Source organism: Acipenser ruthenus, chromosome 16 (genome assembly GCF_902713425.1).
Source record: "Acipenser ruthenus chromosome 16, fAciRut3.2 maternal haplotype, whole genome shotgun sequence".
Lineage (NCBI taxonomy): Eukaryota > Metazoa > Chordata > Actinopteri > Acipenseriformes > Acipenseridae > Acipenser > Acipenser ruthenus.
This window is the reverse complement of record NC_081204.1, coordinates 1,573,233-1,592,827: the sequence shown is the minus strand read 5'-3', so window position 1 is coordinate 1,592,827 and position 19,595 is coordinate 1,573,233. Positions and strand designations below refer to the sequence as shown.

The 19,595-nt window shown below is 41.7% G+C and overlaps 1 protein-coding gene across 5 annotated transcripts in view; it reads right to left on the bottom strand.

The window, feature by feature from the left end:
* Nucleotides 1-19,093, bottom strand: part of LOC117412268 (semaphorin-3B) — a 39,529-nt gene extending 20,436 nt beyond the window's left edge. The window contains exons 1-2 of one of the 5 annotated variants that reach the window (XM_058988318.1): nucleotides 18,764-19,093; nucleotides 2,310-2,516 (exon numbers count right to left, since the gene is read on the bottom strand). In XM_058988318.1, the coding sequence (XP_058844301.1) occupies nucleotides 2,310-2,442 (133 nt within the window). In that variant the 5' untranslated portion in view covers nucleotides 2,443-2,516; nucleotides 18,764-19,093. Of the gene's footprint in view, nucleotides 1-2,309; nucleotides 2,517-6,330; nucleotides 6,646-18,763 lie in introns of those variants that run through there. The other 4 variants (XM_034903858.2, XM_058988321.1, XM_058988317.1 and 1 more) reach the window with 4 other exon arrangements.
* Between the last annotated feature and the right edge of the window lie 502 nt (nucleotides 19,094-19,595).

The following is a 19,595-nucleotide window of genomic DNA, read 5'->3' as shown; positions in this document are numbered from 1 at the left end:
TGTCTGCGGTCTCGCTGCACAGGGAAGTGACTCATCCAAGGTCACACCCCAGTGCCCAGGACATTCCAGACCTACACTGCAGTAGCTCCTCAATCGCTCAGCTGGGATGACCAGGGGAAGCTAACACATACGAGGCACTCTGTTATATTCATCCTGATCATACCAACGCTTCTACACGACTGCACTGATATCAGAACACTGTACAACACAATGCACTAATATAAACTTCTCAACTGTGTGGATCAATAATGCCTGTCAGTGGCACACACAGCACACATACAGTGGTTACACTTTCACTTTAACAGTAAACTAAATTCTGAATGCACTGAAACAAACATGAAAGCAATTCATGTTACGTGCCAGGACCGCTTTCAATCTGTTGGAGTTGCGAGCTCAGCTACCCTAGATTCCTTCTGCAGCAAGATACAAATGGGATAACCTGCAGTCGCTGATCACATACAATACCATCTCTCTATAAGGCTATTGTAGGGGTCAACTATTTTACATGTGACATGCATGGTACAGTGGAGCTCCACTGACATCTAAAATGCAATACTTAGAGAAGAGCCTTAGAGTGAGGTCTTGCAGTTCCTCTATATCTCCAAAAACATTCCATGGTCAAGTACCCCTGCTATCTGGGTTCAATAGCTCCTACACCCCCCCATCCGCCCTACCTCCCAATTGACTACCTTCAATCAGCTCAGCAGCTGCCTTCCCCAGTCACCGTGGAAACAGCGGAGTGCAAGCAGGTCCACTCTGCAGAGACAGATGTTGTATCTGTAGCCCCCCAATGTCAAAGCAAGAGTGTGCTGGGATAGGCAGGTTTAAAGTTACACTGCTGAAGAGAGGCACCACTGTGTGTGTGTGTGTGTGTGTGTGTGTGTGAGAGAGCCACCTGTCTACCAAGGCAGCGCCTGTCCCCAGCTCCCCCCGCACAGCCCAGGACACCTGTGTCCAGACCTCCTGTCACATATGAAATGGATACGCCCAGTATTCATTCTGCTCATCTGTGCACTTCCAGTATAATCCTGCATTGTGCTGCATGATGGATTCATCACCATCCAGGCCTTCAAGATGACAGTAACGCACAGCTGCTGTGACATCCCTACTGGAGCTGGAACTGTGCCGTGTTGGTCTTCAAACAAGATGCGCGGCGCTCACAGAGAGAGGCATGAACGAAAGCATTGCATAGCTGCTTGATGAAGAATAAATTATTATAGTTCTGTATACATGTTCTCCCATTTTGGTAGTCCACTATTAATGATCATTTTCTTACATATCATACAAAATAGCCCACGTTTATTATGATATAGTTCTTATATTTCCAACATATTGTATGAACTTTAGTTTTCTAGACACCTCCCCTTGAACTGAGGGTCCCCATTAGAGCCTTTGCAGTTTGCCTAATGAAGCCTAATCTAGTTCGGCTTGCAGTTAAACCAGGAAGGTCTTGTATTGCTTTGCAACGGGAGTCTGATTTCCATTCTTGCAGTACAGTACCTGTATCTTTTATCATACCTAGATCAACATCGAAAAGATACTGTATCGCATCCAATTTAAATACAAACAAACACCTCCTTCCACAAAGGAGGCAGCAGCCCGTACTCGTAACGCTGGAGTTTTGTTTTCCAGGGAATAGCTTTTTCTCTGGAGTGTGACACTTGTTACAATCTGTACCGTGTGCATTCCAGATAACCTCCCGCTCCAGTGCCTCTCATTTCCTGTGCTAATCTGATAAGAATGAAAACAAGGTCCTTTCTGGTTTGTTTAGTAGACGCTGGGTGTCAGTGCTGCAGGTTAGGAGCTCTGACAACCCCGCGGCGCTCGATCAATGTTTCTCAGACCCAAGATCTGCGGTTTCTCCATTCCCATATCTGATGTTTGCAAATCACATGGTGAACCACAAAACTAAATCATTCATATTTACTATTTTTGAAATAGGTGCATCTCTATGTGACCTGAAACTTATCTTCGTGAGGAACTTTGCCCGTTCATCAGCCCCGATTTCTCAGAAAGAAAAAAAGCAACTGAATCAGTGCAAGTATTTTGAGAGTCCCACTTTACTGAAAGTGAGAAATTCATTTAAAGGGGCGGTGACAGACAGGTTTGGGGGTTTTGCTATGCTGAGACATGAAACTAACCTGCTCCCTAACCCTAACAACTTACTATCATGACCTTTGTAACCTGAGATGACCGGGGCTTACACTGAAGGTTTCCCATGGAAATGATGGACAGGGGTCACTCTGGCTTTCGGATATCCCAATGCTAAGAGCACCAGTAATATTTCATAGAGTGGACGGTTAGCTCACCTTGGTATGATAGCTTCATGCGTGGGTAGTCATTGCCGGTCCTAGCGAGGCTGCTGGTCACCTGGGCAGTTAGCAGGCCGAGGAAGAGCAACGAGCCCCGCAGCCCCATCGTCACCATCATCATCACCATCATCACGCACTTTGTTCAGCCAAGGTCGTGCTCCGGGGGAAGCAGTCCACAAGAGGGTCACAGACCTACAAGGATAACTAAACATAAGACAGCCGTCAGCTCACAGCCCAGCAGCCCACTGACAAGCACCGCTTCCAACTTCTCCTCATTGACTGACATGAGCCTTTCTAAATATCACGCAGAGATCACAGTCACCTTGAGAGCAATGACTGACACTGTACAAGCAGCGACACGTGTCCCGAATTCTTTCCTGTGATACTGTACTGCTTAAACACAATGCTGGGAATGCAACACTACTGAAACAGGAGCTCAGATCAGGATTTTTCTCCTTCACCTGTACACAAAGCTGTTAAGTCTTTGCTGTGTTTTTATTGATTTATTTATTTGACTTTCGTTTTGAACATTCAGCACTCCAGCAGAGCCAGTATCAGTGCTTCATTAGCCAGGTTTGTGAGCACAATGCCACGCACAGAAGCTGCGGACGAGGAATTAATAGCAAGAGAAGAAGTGAAGAGAAATATTTAACTCACATAAAGCACGGGCAACAGAAAGGGGGCTTTTCTTTCAGGTCCTTTCAGGACAGGACTTTAACCCAGTTGCTATTGTGATATTCCTCTGTTTATATTCAGTCTCCATGGAAACAGGCATAAGCGGTGAAGCCTGTGAAGTTGGCTGGCAGCTCATCACAGCTGTTGGTTCAGTTGAAAGGTATTTGATAGTACAGTAGCCTGAAACAGGTGGACATGATTGGTGGATCTGGGGTCTATAAATAAAAATCTTCCCAGCCAATCAGAATAGATGGTCATAACAAAGCAATCTGGATTAATCTATGGAAGGCTTGAGCCATTCCACTCTACTTTAAAGAGGTATACTTACGTGATTAAGTACTTCAGGACATGGATGGTTTAATTAGCTCAATTAAACAATTTAAACACACAGATGGAATAAAAGACACCCACACTTGACTATTTTCATTTCTAAATAAAGGTCAAAATGTATTCTGCATCAAAGCATTTCAAGCAACTAGAAATATGTATAAAATAATAATAATAATAAATTAATAAATTAACCAAAACCTGTAACTAATCCTTTTCAGAACAAAAGCCAAGATAAAATCCTAGGAATCAGTTAACTATTTTAGCTGGACTTGATTCAGATAGCGGCCCTTCCAATCATGTGTTATACTGTAGATGGTCCTGTGCCCAGGGTTTTTTTTTTAATTACCGTTTTATCTGGAATGTGCTATCTGAGATTGTACACTATGCCGCAGAGTTTATATCTGGATCATGAGCTCAAACAGTGGGTGGTATTTTTATCAGATTTAAAAAAAAAAATTTATGTAGTATCTCCAAATGTGAGTGATGCCTTTCATTGGCGCTAAATATTTCTCTGTGCTCTACCTGGACAGACAGGTAGACAGGAGGCTTCATTCTGCAGTATTGTCCGGTTCAGGCAAGGCACACAACCCTGTTCTGTACCTGCCTGTGGACAGACAGACGGCATCAGTCTCTCAGGCACTAAAACCACCACTCTACCTGTCTGTGCCGTACCAGTCAATACTTTGCACCACATTTATCACACTACATAGATAAGATAAGACATATATCAACCTAGTGGTGGACATACCATGTGTGTGTGTGTTATTATTATTAGTATTATTATTAGTATTAGTATTAGTATTATTTGTAAAGGGTGAAAATGCATGGAATTTACAAGGATAAGGTGAGGATTTGTGCTGGGAAAGTAATGAAAAAAGCATGCGAGGGCTTGGCAAGCCGTCCCTACCCTGGTTTACTTTGGCTTGCTGATCTTCCTTGGTGTGTGTGTGTGTGTGTGTGTGTGTGTGTGTGTGCGCGCGTGTGTGTGTGTGTTTCTTGCTTTTCTCATTGGGTCGTTGTGTGAAGCTTGCTCTACAATCAGCTCAGTGTGTCAGGGAGAGGAACAGTCCCGTCCAGCACCACAGGATGTGCTGTACCATCTCACAGCGTCTTCAAGTTCTTAATTGTGCTCACACAATTCCTGTCCATGCATATTTACCACATGATTCCACAGTATACACCTTAAAAGGTCTAATACAGTATGTGTGTAATCTGGTTGCTGCTTACTTACATTGTTAATCCCATATCAATCTATCAGGAAATCCAGTCTTACTTCATATAGTACATAACATATATTAAACCAAATGCACAGAACTTTCAAGGACTATTTTAAGGAATGTTTTGTAGTTAGGGACTGTTAAAGTCTTGATTATTTAAATCAAGATTGCAGTCCAGCTGATTTTTGAATCGTGTTAGAATGTTCCCGTTTTGTAAACACTCTGAACCAGGATATAAAGGATTGATTCCAAGGAGTTCCTCCCTGTGCTAGCACTGAACTCATCTGGGACTTTGTGATTCTTCCCAGTAAAAGCTAGCAGCTGTGTTCAGGTTTTGGCAATCGTTTATTCACAAACACCTTGGGGTTTTTTTTCTGTTTTATTTGTCCAGTACTTCCTCTGCAAGAAAATCAAATCATCATGATTGTTGGTGGTCTTAAGTTGTTTTTCCTAGCCTAGAACATCTATAGAGTTGCTTTAACCTATCCAACCTTAACAGATGTGAATGTAAAGCGGTTCATTGTTTGCTTTTTGTAGCTGTATCACTGGTGTGTTCAGGGTAATGCTCATATTTATTCTCTGCATCACTTTTAAACAAGTCTGTTCTATGTCATCGTTTTATTTTGTAATTGTGGTAAGACGTATTAGTCTTGGTGAGTAATATCCTAATTACAATAAATAAGTAATAATGTGTATAATATATATATGTGTGTGAGTATGCGTGTGTGAGTGTGTGCGTGCGTGTGTGTGTTCAAACTATAAAATCTGAACCCCTAGAGACACTTTTACACTGTTTCTGACTTCACCAAAAAACCTCATTGTTTGTATAAATGTAAATGAATGCTCTTGGGTAACTATATTTTTAATGGGTCAGTTGTATGTAGCCTGGACAGTGATAGGCAGTCACTTGTTTCTCATCTCAATATAAACTCAAGCCACTACACTTTTATCTGCAGAATAAAAACAAAGATATATACAGTATATCGGCAGCTCAAGAGCAGATTTACAAAAAAAGTAACCCATTCCGTGAATAAAACGAGACAGTTTTTCATAATTCAAGAGAATCCCACAGTCCTGTGCATTCTGTACATGCCTCCTGAATATGAGAATCTCTGTCAGTATCAGGAGATTCTGAGGCCATAGAGCCTCGTCCATTCCCTCCTCTTCTATATAATACAACCAGCAGAAGCACGCGCTGTACGAAGCTTTACCAATACAGCATACTGCTGTCAAGAGTGCGCAGTAATTGAGAAGAAAGATAAGCAGCTACAACCACTGAAAGACATTTCATTTACTAAGTTAAAAAAAGCAACAGTCCAACTTCCAGAACATCTGCATCTGCTATTTCCACAAATTCAAAAATATCTGAATAATACTAGAGATATTTCTTTATTGATTGATTCTCTCTTCAAGTTCAGGATAAAGGATATTCTGTTTGCTGCTGTGTTTGTGGTTACATGGAGAAACATTTTGGTTTGATAAAGCTAATTTTAGTACATACTGTGAATATTTTGATCCAGCTTTTTCAATGTCAAAACAAGATTAGCCAGATATACAAATCTTCTGTTTATTTTATTAAATAAACTTGAATAACCAAAGATAAACTACTGAAAATTAAAACAACTGACCAAATGCCCATGTTTAAAGAAAACGCTGTTGCAACGACGGTATTGTAGCTCCGTCACAGCAGACTTCAACAACCTTAACTGCCTGTGTGGCAAAAGAAAGATCTGTTTTTTACTAAAAATACTCGATTTTACAAGCTATTCAAAAAATGCCAGTGAAGGAGTACTTACCTGCACTCCACTCAGTCGTCAACTCCAGAAAATCAGCGCTGTGCTCCATCCAAACCAGTCAAATACCCTCTTACCTTCTCTCCCAATCCCACAAAAACTAAAGAACAATCCCATTTAAAATAACATACTGAAGTCCCTTTCTCAGTATTCTTCCTTTTAAAAGGTCCAAGAGTCGGGCTTGACAAGCCCCTTGAGTTGAACAGTGAACTCCGATAGTCCCTAGTCGGGTACAGAAGGCAGTCTGAAGGAGCTAAGTCTGCTCAACAGGGGAACAGGTCTGACGAAGCAAGTGAAAAGAATCTTGAAGAATAGCTTCAATTCAACAAGGGGGGTGGGGGGGGGGAACAGAAGGTTCTCTGCTAACTGACTGAGTGCAGTGCAGCGCCCCTTGCCAAGATATTTAATCCCTCCCTGCTTTCTAAACCTGTGTAGGGGATGGGCTACTGGTTTCAGATTGAGGGAGGGGGAGAGGGAGAGGGGAGGGCGTCACACAAGAGACAGTAAAAAAAAAACAAAAAAAAACCCTTCAAGGTTAGCTTCTCCACTTGACATCCACAAGCATTATGCATTAGACCTGGAGTACTAAATGCTATCCAGCCTCTGCTTCAGCAGTGAACTGAGAAGTGCAGCAACCTTTGCACTGGGATGGGACAATCTGCAGATGGGAGCTGAGTAAAGTGCAAGCCTAAAAGCCTCTCTGAGTGGGGGGGCTGACTGGGTTATTTAGTGCCGTAAAGGATTGTGCATAGAATAAATCACTCACTCTTTATGGGGGAGAGAGTGGAGATGGTATCTCCAGCCCGGTTCAGGAGAATTAGAACAGATAATCGCTCTCAAAGCACCCCCTGTAGTTGAGAGCTTCATTGAAACACAATGCGGAACAGAGCAGCTGCCTGTGGAGAGAGCGACAGACTGAACGAGGGCTTCAGTCTCCTGTGCTGCACCTCTCACAGGCTCTAATTGATCCCCATGCTGTACCTGTCCTGTGGATAGACAGACACTCAGGCAGGCTGACAGGGGGCTTTGCTGCTCCCATCTCTCCGAGGCACCAGGGTAAAGAGATGTTACGTTTGGGGGAGTCAGGGTCCCTCATTGCCCCCAGTGCTGGTGGGAGGGGTGGGGCCACGACAGCACCGGCAGTCCACTCCCCTGAGGATTGGTCAACACAGGAATGACTGCAACCCTTCCATAACCCAAGGGATCCATTAGCCGAAAGGGGATACGACACGCCTGCTACAATCTTGTTGAAAGGCAAAGTTCAGTGACCTCCCGTGACATTATAAGCTAAACTGGGTTTCACAGCTTTGCTCATCGGGGGGGATTAACTCTTTGGAGGTGGCCCTCGACTAATCCTGCATTAGAATCTGATCAAAGAAACTCCTTACTAGTACAGACAACTTTACAAGTCAAGTATCATTAGAATCCTATAATGTGAAACTACCCTCATCGACCTGTCCAGTCCGTGTGACCCTCACTGACCAGGAGGGACTCTGTGTGTCCCAGGTGATGTGAGGTCTGTCCCGGATGTCCAGACTGAGGCATGCATGCCTTCTTCATGGTTGCTGTTGTTCAGTAAATTTGCAGTGACACGATGACTCTGCCCTGGACCCCTGCTGCATGCACACAGGCCACACAATGCCCTTCCCTTTAGCTTTCACAGCCATGTTGACACAGGGTAGCTGTCAGCAGAATGATAAACAGCCAAAAAAAAAAAATCTTCATGCCAAAGTGCTGCTATGATACTAGAATTACCACTGAAGTATCAAAGGCATCAAGATCACTCCCATTTCAAGGTAGCCCTTAATGCAAATCTGCCATTAATGATCAGTTGGAGTTGGGAAATCAAACCCAGTCAGGACTCTCTAAAGACCTTTTCACAAGCTGGAATCCTTTGTTTTGTTAAGTTTTATTTTGAAACCTGAATCGAAGTATAAGAATAGCCAGAAACCACCGCCGTCGAGAACTCTGACATTTCCTGAACTGCTGCTTCTTCGTAACGCTTTACTGATCGTTCACAAAGGCTGTGCCGCTGGGATTACTTTACACTGAATCCCCTTTGATCTGGTCAGGTAGTGCCTCCGGGGGGTCGAGCCCCAATTACAAAACAGGCACACAGGTAAGGGTCGAAGCCAAAGAAACGTGCAAAGACATGACGCTCCTTTCTTTTTTCTTTACTAAAGGGCTGCGAAAGCAGAGATTGATCTGAAGTGTGGACTGCCATTCCTGGGTTTGGATACCAGTGGAATGAGTTTGCTGGTCTCAGATGGGCAGCATTTGCACAGACAATACTTCCAGGTGCTTGCATTAGGCAGAATGTATACCGTGTGCATTAAAGAGATACCATACAGGAATTCTATTCTAGAAGCCCACAACATTCTAGAACAGTTTTATGAATATCATACTTCAGTTTGAACAAACAAACTTTAAATAAAAGGTACAGTTTTGTGAATAGGGCCCACTGTGTCCAGAAATGCTGCAGTATATTTTTGTAAGGGAGGCTGACAGCAAGCTTTAAATAAGCCCATAGCTTATCTTCATCTTCTTCCACCTGAAACAATGCTGAGTGTAACCATTGCTGAAAAGTCTGAAAAGCCTCATTGAAATCCCATTGTAATGCCAGTGTACTGTAATGAAGAAACCCAAGCAGAAACACTCGCAGGCCACAGGATTACCATCAGTTAAGAGTGCCTCTTAACTTTAATTACACAAGCAATTGCACTTAACAATGTGGGATCTGTTAATTAATGATTGTATTAATGGAAGGAATCAGGACAGAAAGGTATGTAAACCACAACACATGAGACTGACAGCTGACAATACGACCCTGCATTACATCAGTCTTACTAAAGCGTGTTTAAACATATTGTACATAGGAGCAGACTGCTCTTCAAATAATATAGTAAAGATGCCACTGTTTTAAATGCATACTAATGAAACTGAAATCCTCTCACAGACATAACATCTTATGCATTTATATAATCAATATTCCATTCCAAATGTCAAGCAATGTTCAGTAATTTTCTTTTATTGAAAGTAATTGGATTAGCTAATGCACCTCAGTGTTTGACAGTTTATTTAACCAGCAATTGAACAGGTGGCAGGGTTATTTTCAGAATTGTTTCCAGAGAAGACATTTTACGACAGTAATGCTTTGTTTCAAACCGACAAATTTCTCAGGAGATTCACAGACAAATTCTTCATTCGTCATTTGCTGCTCACTGTATACAGATGGTAACTGATACCGTTGCTTAACTTCTGTTAATAACTAACGGCCTCATTAGTGTATAATGATCAAGCTGTAAAAGTGTGACTTTTGACTATTGGAATCAATAAAGAAAAAGTGTTACATTCTGCTTAAATCCTGGTTGTGCACGCTCCTTCATACAGAGAAATACATCAATAATGCTGTTTCCTTTCACAAACTTGTATGTCCTATTCATCACTTTTGACTGTTTACTTTACACCTCCTATTGCAATTATGCACACAAAGAACATGTAAGATTCAACAAAGGGTTAAACTGTGCATGTCTGTTTCCATCACAGCCGCACACTAGCACTGCTCACGGGAACAGTACCGACTCAAAACTCTCACACTCGGATCTTTTCGGATGTGTGCGCTCAGCGGACGTGACATCACAATGAACAAAAGCTCGCAGCCATTCACAGCAGAGAAACGCATTTCAGGTTCACTTCAAAACCTGAGCGATCAACTGCAAAGAGGATTGCAAAAAAAGACCAAGTTCGCCACCGTCTCAGGAGAGACCTCCTTCGAAGGTATGTATCTTTAGGGATACAGGGTTGCAAAATACGAATGCGGTACCCTTGGGGTAGCCAATAACGGATACCTTTGGGGTGGGTTGATACAGAATCTTCATAAAATATCTTCACTGTAAAAAATTACAGTGCTGCTTTATCACTAATTATAGAGCAAATTAATCAAACATGTCCCTTGCGTTCGCAAGAAATTCTATAAACGCGAAAATAAACAGGGAAAGGCGGGTCTATTCTATTTTGATTGACTGTAATTTAAGGTCACTAAATGTGCAGAGGGTGGCGAGAGAAATACATGGATGGGAAAGAAAAACAGGGAAGTTATACAGCTGCGTTTCAGCCCTTTGCCGTAATGCATGATCACAAAGCTCATGATGAAAGCAAACAAGGATTACAGAGTTTGTGATGAAAGCAAGACAGGATTACAGAGCTGCAGAGGTCGACAATGGTCTGCAAAGACAATAATACAAGTGTGTGAGCGATTTATATAGAGAGGAAGGCATTCACTTGACGTCAAGATGCGTTCTACATCAGGGAATCCCAGGGAGCATGGGAACGATGGGGAGATGAAACTATAAGTAACAAAGTCGACAAAATGGGCTAGATTCTCGAAGCGCCGACTCATTTTCAGAAAGGGAAAAAAACACTCACAATTGACTTACCAAACCTGAAATAAACAATTTAGTCATTTCATTAGGGGCTTGGAAGTAGGCTTAAGCAGTTGTTTTATTATTAGCTTTGGAATTGGTGCTAATAACAATTGCCAGGAGAACGCAGTTAAGAAAGCAGCTCAAAATTGCAATAGTTTCTGCTGTTGCAAACTTTATTTTCTCAGTATTCCAACTAAAAATAATATTTTATGGTAGAACTATCCAGCCCCACTTCCACAATATACTATGTGGAGCTTCGTTAGCAAAACAATGCCGGTCCTAAGTGGGATACCAGTCCAGGTTTTTGTCACAACCAAACACTACAAAATAAATTATATATATATATATATATATATATTTTTTTAAATATGCATTGCAGCCTTGCTGTTCATGTACGCCTAATAATTAAGCGAGATTTTTGAATCTGAGAGCGTGTGTGTATTGTCTGTAAAGTGCACTAGACTATAGACTAGACTAACGCAGTGGAAAGCATTGCTAATTTAAAACGAATCCTTAGGACTGCAACACAAAACCGGACTGTTATCATCCCCAGAAGACCACTGCCAGCTGCATACAAAATAAATCATTCAAGTGTATCCAGCACAGGACCGAAGGTTATTTCAATGGGGTTTCTACTGAACACAGCTTCTTTTTTATGTTTTTGGTAACTCTTTATTTCATATGGAATTACCTATTTAGCTCATTTGCTTTAACAACTAATACAGAGAAATGCTTATTTAAGAATTAAATGATCAAAAACACCATCAGACGACACAACAATAATTCAAATAATACAAAGAACCTTGTACTGTACTGTGTCTCACATTATATTTATTTGTGCATTATATTTAACAGTTTTTATCACCCCATTCCTGTTATTCCTATGAAACCAATGAAGCCAGAGTGGGGGCTATTCAGCCGTCACTGCTGACAATATGGGTGAGAGAATGCATTTCATTAGATATTTTAGTAACTGCTTGGTTGTCAGCAGATGCTTTTCTAGGGCTGTCAGTTTTAACAGACGGCATTTTAAGCTACCATTACTGACAGTGAGTGAGTGTGGTGCTCCAGCAAGGAAAACAGAAGCCCAAACGAAGCTGTGGTGATAACAGCGACCATGTGACCAAGGGGTGAGGTGGGGTGCCATTAATGGAAGTTCCCAGAGACCTCGCTTGAAGACAAACAAAACAGTAATAATAATATGTAGCAGTTTGTGGAATTTATTGCACATCCCAAGGACAGCATCTGGAATTGAGTTTATTGTACGGCTCCCTGCTCTATTGCAGAGTTTTTCAGCTGTCTCTGTCTACCTCACAACATTCTTCTGATGTTTTTCCTTTTTTTTTTTTTTTTTTTTTGCACTCTAGGCCAAGCCTCCTGATCTCTGTGCTAGCTAATAAAAACACTCCAGGTATTCAATAAGCAGCTGCACCACATCTTATTATGCACAGTACAGTCTGTTTAACAATAAAGAGTGGCAGGAACAATGAAAACCTCTCTCAAGCTGTCTCTTAGCATTGTGCTATCATTTTCAATACTTTTTAAGCATTTTGATCCATTTATCCTGCCACCACTATAAATTGACTTCCTGTGCGACTGGTATTAGAACCCCACCCGTCCCCCCACATAGAGCCACAGAGGCTCAGAGGGGATACTAATGCCTGCTGCACAGAGAGTGGATTTATACTCTGTGGCACTGGGTTTGAAAGCCTTGGTTATTAGCTCTTTCTTCTCCTGCACATGATGTGAAGATGATGTGTGTATTTAGCTGGTATAACAGTTATATGATAAAGAGCAAAGTGTATTGTATTGTATTGTATTGTATCAATCTTTCTTCTTCTCCTAGGTGTTACTTTGGACACTTACCTCTTCTAGTCTCAACACATCTCTTCATTAACACATACTTGCTGTTTCTTTCTTAGCAACATCTATAGAATCCGCCCTGTTCTATCTACTTATTCCACTCAGCTCCTGGTCCAAGCTCTTGTTCTTTCTAGATTGGATTATTGTAACTGTCTCCTCGTTGGTCTCCCTGCTTCGGCAATTCGCCCTCTTCAGCTTATTCAAAATCCTGCTGCTCATCTGGTATTCCCAACCCCGCTACTCTCACTCTACCCCTCTGCTTCACACTCTCCACTGGATACCTCTCTCTGCTCAAATCCTGTTTAAGACCCTTGCTCTTGCCTATCGCTCTCTTCATCATACTGCCCCTTCCTATCTCCAATCCCTCATATCTCCTTATATTCCCTCTCGCCCTCTCAGCTCATCCTCTACTGGCCCACTTGTTATGCATTCTCTTCACTCTCCTTCCTCCCGTATTCGCTCCTTCTCTCAAAACCCGCTTATTCTACCTTTCTGTATAAATTCCTACTTATACATCTTTTTGTATTGTCTTTATTTATAATTTTTTTTTTAGATTTGTGTTTGCTTTACATTTTTATTGCCTGTAATTTATATACTTTTATATTTTGTTTAATTTTTTGTAAGTCGCTTTGGATAAAAGCATCTGCTAAATAATAATAATAATAATAATAATAATAATAATAATAATAATAATAATAATAATAATAATAATAATAATATAGTAAAGGTTGTATTAAAGGTTTATTTGGGGGAAGTACTTTAGACAGCCTGTTAAATTTCTTCTTGAATAAGCTAATTGCATTAGCTAATTCAAAAAGACATTAGTTACGACCTCTAATGACAATTCCATGTCACAGAAAGAAAGCATGGCCCAATTAGGGAGTGATTTACTCAGGTTTTGCTCCCTTTTATCCTGTCTGGACTACAAAAGCCTCTAAGAACAACTTTAACATTATGCTGTTCATTAAACTTCCTGGTGATTTTTATTTTTACCGAGTCTGACTATTTGTTTCCTACATTGCCATGCTTGTATGACTGCAGCACATTATATAAAAAATGCATTTAAATGGAAAACTATTGTATACTCGTGCACCAGGGTGGAAAACTGAACTAGCAGTCTTACCAAGTGGCACACCAGCAACACCCTCTAAAAGAGACTAACTCAAAGTCATCTTCTGGAGAGAGATCATTAAGCAGGTCAGTTCCTGTGCAGGTGTGCAAGCGATATCCTGCTCCTACCTGTTAGAGCCTCACCATCACAGAGACCCCAAGCCCTGTAACTGACAGGTCCAACCCAACCACCAACAACCAGCCCCTCTTTTGTGTGTCCCGTGGATATTTATCTCGTGCAGGAGAAGAAAATGGATACTTTTAAAGGTCTCTGACAGGAGGGTCATTCCGGGTCCTGGAGCCGCACTCTTACAGGACTGACAGCTCCTGCTGTGATGAATGGGAGTCTTTTTAGAGAATGTCAGGGGAGGGGGGGGCGAGGGCAAGTTAGGTGTTGAGTTTTACCAGATGTACGCCATGCATTTTCCTTTTCGTTTTGTAAAAAAAGAAAGAATGATATATTTCTGTCAGTCACTGTCTGTCTGTCAAAAGGGTGAGTTTAGCACAGCAAGAGAAAAATTCAGGGCTTCAGTGCTAAATGAGCAGAAATTTGTTTTTGTTAAGCTGTGACAAATAGAAATTCAGGTTTCTCAAGTGAGGGGTTGAGATACAGTATACAGTATACAGTGGTTTCTCAGCAATGGCATTTTAAGCCAGTCCAGTTTAATTCTAATCCAGTTGTACACACAGCTAGAGATTGATTTTCTTTGCCCAATCACTTCACAGAAATTTGGTTCTCAGGTTAGTTTGTACTGCAGCAGAAAAATGTCCCCAGTGCAAAAGCATGCATGGAGGGTTACACAGCCTGCTTATCTGAGGTTGCACGGTTAGGCACGAATACCAGGAATTAGGGAACTGATTCAGATACAACCCATCTGGACTTCATCACGCTCACAAAACCAATTGGTGCTTCAGCAAGATTGGATGAGACATGGAGACCAAGCCATTCTCTCGACCCTTCCAACTAGGCTCTCCAGGAGGGGCAGGGGCACCAAGGGGTATGATTATACACTCTGCATGGGCCGAGCAGGGTCAAGTAATATGACTGTTTTATGCTGGAGGAATTGTAGACAGCAGGGAGTTACGGGATTGTGAAAAAAAATAATAAGCCCCCAAGAATGTTTTCTTAGTTAGGTACTTTTGAGATATATTTTTTTTTTTTTTGATGATATATTCCACTGGAAATCATAAAAGATCTGTGGCCATCATTTTAAAGTTATCTCTTTATAACTAGCAAGCTATTTGGATCATGATATGTGTGACCATGGTTGCAAAGTGTTAAAGTGATGAGAAAGGTTTGCTCCTGTGTTTGCCATTATAGATAAGCAGGTGATTTGTTTTGTCCCAGTTGATCCACAGAGCTGAGATTACACTATTGCAGTAGAGTGTCAGTGATTGCGGAATCCTGTAGACCTTAGACAAGTCTCTGAAAGCTTCTTAACCTGCATGGCCTGGACCCCGTCTCACTGTTTGGACAAGCTGAGGTTTAACTTGAGGCACAGTAAACACTGCTTCACCCTAACCTGCTGTGGTCCTGTCCCACCAATATATCATCCATGTCCCATTACGCATTAATTGTCCAATTGTACAAGAATGCCTCAGTTGCCCTTTCCAAGTTGCTCCCGTACAAAATCCCTTGCCCTCAACGCCTTTTCTTAGCCAGTTAGGCACTTTGATTAATGTCCCTCCCCTGCACGCCTCTTGAACAAATTCCTTGATGTTTCCTTGAAAAACAACAGCTCTGCCTTCTCACCGAATGGCTCTCTTGCAGATTATTTAGTTTTTCCCTCTGACCTTCCCTGCATTTTGGAGAAATAACCTCTAAAACAATTCCTCCCATTGCTTCCTTTCCATTCTGGCTTCTCTGCAAATTCCAGAGACATCCCTGCATGTGGCTTTCAACCCCAGCACCGAGCCAATCTGCATGTTCGAAATGCAGTATTCAAAATGCCTCGGCTGATCTGGGAAGCCAGGATTCATTATCGTCACTGTATAATATTATCATGGATACAATACACAGTATTTGCCTATGGTATGGCACCTTTGCATTTTTTCAAGAGCTAGACGTCAGTGGTAAACCCTGGGAAACAAAAAAGGTTCAAGTCCAGATGTAACCAAGTAAAGCATTGATGGCTACCCTTAGGCTAAAGTGGAGACCAGTTTAGAGGACCTGAAGAGAGGGCAGGAACATACTGGGGACAAAATCACAGGCATGCAATATATAGGCACATTAATGCTAATGTAGCTTGTTGGTTTCCGATAAGACTAGTATCTGTGGAGCAATCGGGATCCAACCTTTGGGTTGCATGAAGGCAAGATATCTGGTAAGAAAGAAAGCCCTGTGACCAGCCACAGCAGATAACAACACTGTACTGAGGCAACAGAAGGAAACCCATCCGTACCAGTAGAGCATCTATAACGAGGCGGAGAGAGGGAGTAGATTTTAGCAGCAGATCCACCTAAGTTAAATGCTGACCCCTGGACAACCTCTTTTCCTAAACACAATAACATTCCAAGGCGCTTTAGAATTAGCAGGCTTCAAAATCTTATCCCAAGGATCAGCCAAAGCACGTCCTGCAGAGAAGAAGTAAGCTGTGGCTTAAGTGAGGCAAATTCCCTGTAAGAGCTAACTTTATACAGCAGGGAATTCCATATCTGAGGAACAGCGCGCATGACGATTATGCATGTAGCTGGTAAATGGCCTGTCAGTGGAAGAAGATGCAAGCTGCGTCCCGGGTATAGTCCTGCCAGCTGAACGTCGGTATGTGAACTGCAAGGAGGTGAGTCCTGGTAGGGAGTAATCGAGTCTGACAGAAGCTTTCAAGAGTGGAACTGCGCAAAAGTTTCTTGGCTGAGCCCTGCCATCTTGTGAAAAGGGGCTACGTACAACAGCCTTGAACAGCCTCCAGGACACACATTGGAAGTGCCTGAAGTGTAAACCTGCTGCGAAGCCGGAAATGAGCAGCCTTTAAACTAAATTGATCTTTGCGAACTACATGACAGTAGATAATGTTAATGACTGCTAACAAACTGCTGGAACCTGATACTGCCTGGTTATCCCAAAGTGATCTGTGTTCTGAAAAAACGAAACTCCTTCTAATTTAAACTCTGAACCAACCCTCTGGGACAAAGCAATCCTCCCTGACTGTTTGTGGGGTCTTTAATTTAATTTCCTCCCCAGATCACGATGCTCACGATAAAGAAACGTCAACTTGGGTCGCCCCCACCCACCCACCCCCTTTCCTGTGTGCAGGTGATGTGTAAAATGACAGCTTTCGAGAAGAACTGCAATTAAAGGGCCTAGACCAACATGATAAATCACTCACAGGCAGAGGCTAAAAGTGGTCGAGTTTAAATCTATCATAGATAAGCAAGCACAAAGAATGGTGTCATGAAGAGGTGAAATCTTTGTATTTTTCAGAACTTTAACCCAATGTTAGTTTCGAAACCAGCCCGGATGTATTGCTTGGTATTTATTAAGTTTGTCTCTGTTGTTTTGTATAAAGGTATACCACCACTTTATACAACACTGAGATTAGTTCCAAAGGTGTGAATTTATAGCCCCAAATAAAACTATTTCCCTGTCAGATCTAATTTTTTCTGCAGAAGCTTAAAGAGAAGTTACAGTCTTCTGTCATCATATGCCATGCAAATAGTGCAGAAGTGTGCCAATTTTGCATAAGCAACACAGTACCCCCCTACAGGGTGCTGTCTGACTTGGCCAGAATATCTGAATCTGAATAAGCTCATACTAATTTCAATGCATAAGCATTGCAGATTGTGTTCTAGCAGAACTGGATGCTGGTGCTTACTGTACGCTCCAACACTACTGTCAAAACACTCACAGTGCAAAATACAAAATAACACTGCCACGTTATCTACCACAATGACCTGATTCTTGCAAGTAAGATTCTCCGCATTAGAGGACTTTCACTGACGTTCTCATATGCAAGAATGTGTGCATTCCACTGCCTCCTAACAAAGGGCAACGTCCAGGTGTCAAATGTGTATAGCTTCTCTTTTTTTCTGAATCAGGTACTTTTTTTTTTTTAACTAAAAAGCAAATGAGTTCATGCTGATAACATTTCTGAAACGGTGCTTTACGTACTGGATTTAAGATCTTTGTGCTGTATTTGGGTTACAGCACTTCTTTACACATGCAGTACAAGTTACAGTAAAGTCGTTTTTAAAGGTCAAACTACAAATAGTACACACATGGTTATTGAACTTTATTGAAGCCAATCAAATTTATTTTGTATTTGTTTCCCCGTAGCTTTTGATTTCATCTTTAATGTACAATAGCTTTAAATACCTTCTTTTTTTTTTTTAAAGTGCTCTAAAACATGAAGGTCGAATGTGTGAAAGGGCTGCACAATGGTTTATTCATAGATTTTTGGCGGTTCTGTACAATTCAATTGTTATCTCTTCAATTACGACTTCAAACAGACCATAAAACCATTTTTGACAGACTCTTGCTTTTATTCAGATGGAGAAAGGTTGTTTTTTTCAGCGGTTTCTCAAGGCAGATAAGAAAGTGAAGTCAAGATTTGAAAATGAAAGATGCCGGACTGAAATATTGGAGAATAAAAATGAAGAAAGCCTTTTTCTCTGTATTGTTGAATGCTGGGTCTTGGTACTCACCTGCTGTACATTGAATCTGGTTTGCTGTGAATGCACCAGACTCATTTTTAAACTGGATTTCAATTTGGTGTTATGGAATCTTAATATAGGGGGAGTTTGGGACTGTTGGTGAGGTATAGCTGGGTACAGATTGAGCGAGAGATGGGTGTTTCTGTTACAGTGAGGTATAGAGGGGTGCACATTAAGGGAGAGTTATGTACTCTATTACATTCAGAGACATAACAGAAACTATTTAAATACAAGTTATTAAGGTGCTCAGCACAGGAAAAGGTGATCAATAATTCTGCACATCATATTGCATCTGCATTTAACACATTTCAGCACACCATCACATGCAGTTTTTCTCTACTAACATCTACAGTACTGTAAATAAAAAACCAAAACAGGCAAAGCCTTACCTACCTCGCTGGTACAGCAGTATCACTCAGAGTTCAGCACACTTGTCCTACTGTCAGGTGACATGGTACTCCCAAGATCGCAAATATTTGACTAATACAGTAAAACAAAAGATAGAAAAAAAAGGTATGAAAAGAAGAACTCTATATAGCTTCCGAGGTTAAAATTCCGAGCCTCCGGGCTTTTCCACACTTGTGGAATTTTCAAGCTGGTTAGAACAGAACACAGCACTGGGAATCCGAATCAGATAGAATGAGCCTCAGGGTGTAGTTCTTAATGGGCAGCTTAGACCAAAGCTACTCACTCACTTACTCACTCACTCTCATGCACTGCCTCCCCTCCCTCCCTCCGTCCTCTCTCAGTCCCTCCCTCCAACACTTTCACTATGAGGGTGGGGAGTCTCGCTTGCTGTTTTAACCCTTTCATCGCTTTCATTCTCCTGCTAAGCCTTCAATTAGCTGCTGTAAGCAGAACTCATTTTAAATTCAAGGCACTGCACAAATTAGAATGGGCACCAGCTGGGCATTAACAACCAGTGTTAGTATTCAGGGCTGCTGCTAAAGTTCAGTTAGTCCCAAACCAAGAGATCAAGGCTGGGTCCAGGCTGGTTTGAAATAGCTGAGGCTGTCTGGCACAAAGTTCAAGAGACTATCTGGGTGACAAACAGCTTTCACAACATTGGAATCAAATAGCTTTTACAACATGGGAATCAAACAGGGGTGAGACACTTTTGATGAGTCACGGACAGTGAAGAAAGATGGCAGCTCTTTGCAACAGTAGACTGATGCTGAAATAATTTGTATGCTCTGCATTTTATTTGCGCACTCTCCTTGA